Source organism: Cicer arietinum, chromosome 7 (assembly GCF_000331145.2).
Source record: "Cicer arietinum cultivar CDC Frontier isolate Library 1 chromosome 7, Cicar.CDCFrontier_v2.0, whole genome shotgun sequence".
NCBI classification, from domain to species: Eukaryota; Viridiplantae; Streptophyta; class Magnoliopsida; order Fabales; family Fabaceae; genus Cicer; species Cicer arietinum.
In genome coordinates this window covers 24,896,475-24,903,931 of record NC_021166.2, presented here as the reverse complement: position 1 = coordinate 24,903,931, position 7,457 = coordinate 24,896,475, and the positions used below count along the sequence as shown (strand labels likewise).

Sequence of the window (7,457 nt, the reverse complement as noted above, 5' to 3'; positions counted from 1 at the left end):
ATCATTTAATTGACTCATAAGACGTTTTACGATCTTGAATTTCTGAATCAATGGAAGCCACAACAATGTCAAAATTAGTCAATTGGTACTCCACAAAGACAAATTAGAATACCAAAATGTAATATCTATGAAAGTAAATATATTCACCACAATAAAATTAAATATAAAAATTGTTACGCTTCAGAGATAATTTTGATAAAAAATTAAATATCTTTAATGATCTAACGGTTGTAATTGACAATAGAGTAAAAACTTTTTACATTCAACTTGTATTTAAATAAAATCCTAACAAAATATATGAAAAGTTGTATAACATGCAAAAGTTATGGAGCATGAACTGCATGCTATAAACTCTTTTACAATTTGTCTTTTCAACCATTTAACAAGTAGTAGCAACATATTCCTTATCAATCAAAACCTCCAAAGATCCAACAACTTATCAATCAGATTTTTCATGCTCGATTGTGGCATCTTTCACCACTTCCACCATACAATTCCCGATGCAACCCTGTCAGATCCAAAGAACATATCATGTGTGGTTTTCTTTTTGTAAAGATTTTGGAATGATATTCTATGTTAAATAACAATAATATGCATAAAAATAATCACCACAAAATAAACAATTTAAAAGGCTAAAATTGTGCAGCATTAAAGGAGTAACTAAGGCTCACAAATTTAAGATAGATCTTGCAATTTTCAAAATATTGACAAAGATTAATTCTTAAAGTACATCAAAATTTGCAAAGTTAAAGAAACAACATTAAAAGAACCTGAAAAGTCAACAAACTTCCAAATTTCAAGACCATGAGACTCCATCACCAAAAGATAAACCTTGAAGTTAATAAACTTCAACATTTGCAGGGTAAAAACTCTTTCATCTACTCATTTAGTTCATTGGTAGAATACCTATATGGTGATGAGATTTAGGTGGAAGATGGGCCAGTCTTTTTGAATTAAGTGATTCAAATATTTGCTTTTCAGTTCACTGCACAAAAGTAATTTAAAGGAAAAAGTAGTAGAAAAGAAAAAGCTAGACCTTGGAGCATCCTTTAATTATTATGTCTCATGGTTTAATTTTTCTAAATGAAAACAAACAAACATTCTTAAATCTTAATTACTATTTGAGATGCAAGAGAGCAACTCTTAAGAATCACCTCCATTTGGTAGACCAACATGGATTATCAGCTTCTAAAGTTTGTTGCAATGTTGATAATGACAGCATTTGGAGACACAAGTTTAACCATAGAAGCCTGCAGTCCTAATGACATTAAAGCTTTGATGAGTTTCAAGAATGGAATCCAAATCGACACATCGGGTCGTCTCAAAAAATGGGTTGGTCTCAACTGCTGCAAATGGGAAGGCATTGTCTGTAAAAATTTAACCATTAGAGTGAAAGAGATTAATCTACCAGGATTCATTTCCAAAGATGGAGATTTATTTCAAACACAAATGACAGGGTTGATTTCACCTTCAATAGTACTTCTTACATCACTTGAAGTCATTGATCTTGGTGGTTTAGTTGGTCTTAGTGGAATAATTCCACTAACCATTGGTCTGCATTTAACAAATCTTCAAAAGCTTTACCTTTATGGAAATAATTTAACTGGTTCAATACCAGAAAACATTGGTGACTTGCAAAATCTCCAAGAACTTGCTCTTCAAGAAAATAAGCTATCTGGGTCTATTCCTTTGAGCATTGGAAGACTAAAAAACCTCAAAAGGTTGTTGCTTTATTCAAATCAATTTTCAGGTATAATACCATACTCACTTGGAAATTTGAGAAATTTGGTTGAGTTGGATTTTCATGACAATGCTTTAACCGGTAATATACCAGATGAAATCGGTAAATTGCAGGCTCTGGAAAATCTTGATCTTTCAAACAATTTGTTAAGTGGAAATTTACCTTCCTCGCTAACTAATTTAACTGTCATTTCGGTTATGTACCTAGACACCAATTATCTCGAGGGAACCATTTTGTTTCCCTCGAGACCAGGCGAAATGTCTAGTTTAGCCTTCTTAAGACTTCATAACAATCACCTTGATGGAAAAATACCTTCCAATTTTGGCTATTTAGTATCTCTTCAAAGAGTTTCTTTATCAAACAACAAACTAGAAGGAACATTACCATCTAGTATAGGAAATTTGATATCATTAACTGAGTTTTATATCAGTGAGAATTTTTTCTCTGGCTTAATACCAAAATCAATAGGCCAAATTTCTCAGCTCATAATGTTGAACATCTCTAGAAACTTTATTGAAGGGCCATTGCCTCAAGAGATTTCTTCCCTTCAAAATCTTCAAACACTAGATCTTTCTTTCAATCATTTGAATCTCTCTTATATCCCAAAATGGATAGCAAATATGTCGTCGCTTTCGCGCATTTACTTTGCAGGTTGTGGAATCCACGGTCAAATTCCAGACCTTTTACAAACAACTATTAGTCCAATCCAGGAACTAGATTTGTCAATGAACCTTTTCAATGGAATCATTCCATCATGGATTGGAAACCTCAATCAACTTTACATGTTAAATCTCTCAAAAAATTATATTCATTCACATATTCCTCATTCTTTTAGAAATTTGCATGATTTGGCTATTCTTGATCTTCATTCAAATAAACTAACAGGATCCATATCTCCGATTTTCGACATCGAACAACAAGGTATTTTTGGAGGATCACTAAGATTTGTTGATCTTTCTGATAACAAATTCTCAAGTGGAATTGAGAAAATTGGTGTAGGAGAACAATGTGATATTCAGTTTCTGAATTTGTCTCATAACATTCTAAAAGGTGTGTTACCAAATGCTGTTGGGAGAATGAGTTCTATTTACAGTTTGGATTTGAGTTTCAATGAGTTAGGGGCTAACTTACCAAAGGTGATGGAAAATTTAACTTCATTAGAAACATTGAAGCTGCAGGAAAATGACTTCACTGGGAAGATACCTATTGGATTTCTCAAGTTAATGAAATTGAAGGAATTGAACTTATCTTACAATCTTCTTGAAGGGGAAATTCCAAAGGGTAAGCCTTTGATTGACTTTCCTAAGAGTTGTTATTCTGGAAATAAAGGTTTATGTGGAAAACCTCTTAGTCCTTGTAAACTATGAGACTGGTCAAATTTACTGATCCATATAACCAATGCAGACACTTCAAAATGAATTTACGTTTAGTATCCGACGTTACTTTTTCAAATTATTATCAATGTCAGTGTTATTGTCGTGTCCGTCTATGGTGTATGTGCAAATGTTTCAAAGCTTAAAAACTATGAAACATTTGGTTTTTGCTTGGTCAAAAAACCATCAAACTATGTCTCAAGTTAATGATCATTCACTTATTTCACCTGCATTTGCAAAAACAAAAGGACTTATTTCACTAGTAAAAGGATCGATCCTATATTTCCATTAATTCTTCATGTTTCCTTCTAGAAATATTGGATTTTCTGTATGCAAGTTTTGGATCCTAGATTTGTAGTTTATAGAGTATCTCACATTCCACACAAAAAATGAAAAAAACTATCACAGTGCCAAAGTTTTTAGTTGCAATTGTTGTATTGATTTTTAATATTTTAGAGAATTGTGACCTAATGCAAATAATGTACATCAATCCTAGTTATTGAGACATCAAAAGATGTTTTGATATTCGTTTACAAAAAGTATTTAATTTGGGAAGTTATGTTATGATGCGGTTGGCACTGACCAAATCTTACCGATAGAGATTGGCTGAGATGAAAGAAAAGAATGAAAACATATATTAATCTTTATTGAATGAATTGAAAGAATTACACAACTAGCCTACACTGATACAATTTCTAAGATACTCCTTACTTTGCTTCTTCACTCTCATTCTGATTATTCAGTCTTCCTTGCTGGTTACAAATGAAACTTGATGGGTTTTATGCTTTAATGGTGCCTTATTTTGCATATTGGCAAGTATCATGTCTGTTGCAACTACTTGCTGTGTTTTGGTTATTTTGTGCATAAATGAGGAAAGTCATTGAACATTGTTTATGGGCTTTCCGAACACTTGTTTAGAGTAACTACACTCTACAACTCAGTAATACCGTCCAGCAATATCAACTTCCGGAATTGAAACAAACTTCAAAATATTCCAAAATTCTATCGAACCACGATAATATTTCATTTTAGAATGGTGATCATGCATATCAAAATTTATACAAATTAGATGTTTGTAACTATATAATTTTATAGTCATTATTACGAAAATTTGTATTCTAATGTATCAAACATTTTTTAAATTTAACAAAAATGTGCAGAATTAATCAATTCAATAAGTACTATTTATTTAGATAATTTGATTCATGGATTTAACTCTTCTAAAGTTAGAAGTCCTTGTAACTGAGTGAATTTATGATTGATATTATAATCAACTATGATTAGTTATGTATATTTATATAATATCAATTAAGAAATACTCTATTTAAATGAAATATAAACAAAGTTAATCAAATAAATAAAGATGTGATAAAGACAATCGATGGAAGATTTTCTTCTTCAAGTTTGTGATGAAAAAGATTACAAAAGAAACAAATTGTTTGCAAAAGTTCGAAGAAAGAAAAATAAAAAGATAAAATATGCCATACTTATTTATTTTTTTTTGTAAGTAGAAGAATGAAATATGGAGAAATTGATAATATAATAAAATAGTTCACTATGTTTTTTGAGGGAGAATGTTGCTTAAAATTGATATCAACATTATTATTCATTGTTTTGTTACCCAACTCTTTAACCTTACTTTTTAAATGTTTCTCCAATGTAAAATAGACATGTGTTTCTACTATAATGACTTTGCTGACATGTTTATAAATGAACACAAATATTCTTACATAAATAATTAAATAAAATAAAAGATTGTGTAAAAATTAAAATTTGAGTTTTGCACAACAAAAAATTACTTTTGTAAAATTTAAAATTGAGTTTTGAGGAACATAATTTTAAACGCAATGTTCTAGAAAATAAAATTTTATATTTTGTAATACTGATTTTCAACTATTACATAGTAAAAATTACTTACGTAAATTTTGCATTTGAGTTTTGAGAAACATACTTTTGGATATAATGTTTTATAAAATAATTTTTTTAAAAGTAACACTCAACTTCATATCATTTACTATTATAATCCTACAATGCTCATATGTGCTCTCCAACGTCAAAATCATCTCTTAAACACCTGGAATAATCAAATGTGTTATTATCTAGTAAACTCAAAACTAGTAGCTTTCGAAATAATCGTGCATGTCATGTCTTACATTCCTAGAGTTCCTATAAACTCGAAACAAGTTTACACCAATATTCATGTCTTCACATGTTTCCATAAGACATGTCCATAAAAGAATAATAAAATGCATACATTATCATTAAATGCATGCAACAATTAAGAAAGTATAAAAAAATTTAACCAAAAAGAAAGATAAAAAGGATGTGGAACCATCATTAGTTATAGTAGTCTCTACAAAAATATAACTTTTTAAATTTAATTTTTAAAAAAATGTATTTATTTTTAGTTTTTATTTTAATTTTATAGAGACTTTTTTAAGGAGTTAAAAGTATCAATATTTTACAAAAATATTTCAAAATAAAGACTAAAAATGAATATAAATTTTTTTAAGAACTAAAAGAATTTTTTTTAACATCTAAAAACTTATTTAACCTAAATTCAAATCATTGAATTATTAATTTTTAATTGTAGTTACATTTAACTTGTGCATTTTAGACGTCTAGTTTGTATATAAAGATTTTAGGTTTTTAACTTTTTTATAATAAAAATAGTTGATTAACATGATCATACTTTTGGAAAGAAATATTGTTTAAATCAACTTTTATATATAAAGATGTTTTTTTACCAAAAACAAAAAAACCCTCTTTACCTTGAGCGCTGCCTACTTTCTTTTTCAGTCTTAGCACTTTTTTCTTCTTCAGGAGATGAGTTGTTTGTAGTTATTGTTTGATCTTGAAAACACCTTTAATTCATTTTTCTTTTATTTAAATAAATTGTTTTCATAGGTATTAAGTTTTTTCTCATTTTATTTGTGATTTTCTCATCCTAATGCAATATTTTTGTTCTTCATTTTAGTGAGATCTTTTGGTTTTCCGTCTAATTACTAACGTTTTAGTTTGTTTTAAATTTATACTTCATTTGCTTGTTAAAATGTCTCATATTAGTTTGTTTTGTTGGTCCCGTATTTCAGAAAAAGACTTACAAATGTTATCTCCAAACATAACACCCTTTTAGTTTTACATGTGACTTTTCAATATGTGGTTCAAATCATTATATCAAAGACCACCTAAAGTCGATTGAATGAACATTAATAAATATTTTTTTCATTAATAAATGAGATTAAATATTATTGATTTTATATTATTCATGATAATTAATCAAATATAAAAGAAATTAGTTTGATTGTTAGAATTAAAATTTTAATTTAAAATTCTTTTATTAACTTCTGAATGATTTATGTATATTGATAAAGTGTTTTTGATTTTTTTTCATAGTTAATCTTAAAGAAAGATAGAGAATATCATAACTCATAAGTAGTTTAATTATACTATTTTTATTTTAACAAGTTTTATTGAAAAAATTGTTATTTTATCAATTTTCTTTTGAATTACTGTATACTATGGCAAATTCAGACAAGTTTGTGCAACCAGTCATTCTCAAGTTCGATGACCATTATGATCATTGGTCAATGATGATATATTTTACCAAAAACAAAATCTCCCAGTTGTCTTGAAATTTCACTCCTAGAACTAGTAGTTCTATGCTGTGAATAAAATTAAATTAGCTAAATTAGTTATGAGATTTCTTAATTAATTTTTGTTCTACTTTGATTCTTTAAGTTTGATTTTGTTAGTCAATTTAATCTTTTCCACCCGTTTTAATAAAAAAAATATTAGTTAATTTAAACTTGTGACTAAACTGTTCATCATTTTAGTCTTTTCCTTTGTCACTATTCTTTTCTTCTTTGAACCCATAAAAAAGAAAACAACAACAAATCCATACTTCAAACATTCAAATTCAAATTTAGAAATCCAACAACTGAGATTAGTGAAAAAACAACAAAGCAAAACCTAAAAAAAAAACATTTTAACAAATCTATAAATTTATGAAAAACCCGTAAACTCCAAATCTAAAACAAACTTAAATGCACAAAACAAAAAACACTTAACAATATCTAAAAAACTCTGTAACACAAATTTATGAAAAATAAAATATAGAAAAATCCAATAAAAAAGAAGAAATATTAAGAATGCTAGAAACAACAAAAACAATAAGAAAGACATAACCGATGGTTTCAAATTAGTGATTTCATTTAATTTTACAAAAACATAGTGATAATACCAAATCAATAGTTTCATTTGATTTTATAATTTAGGGTTTAATAGAGGAAAATGTATCAAATGTCTAATTTTAACTATATATATATATATATATATATATA

General features: G+C 27.9%; 1 protein-coding gene across 1 annotated transcript; it reads left to right on the top strand.

The window, feature by feature from the left end:
• Positions 1-924: 924 nt before the first annotated feature.
• On the top strand, positions 925-3,787 carry LOC105852529 (uncharacterized). Its single transcript, XM_012718471.3, has one exon. It carries the CDS (start codon positions 1,174-1,176, stop codon positions 3,106-3,108), a length of 1,935 nt encoding a protein of 644 aa, XP_012573925.1. The 5' UTR covers positions 925-1,173; the 3' UTR covers positions 3,109-3,787.
• The last annotated feature ends 3,670 nt before the right edge of the window (positions 3,788-7,457 follow it).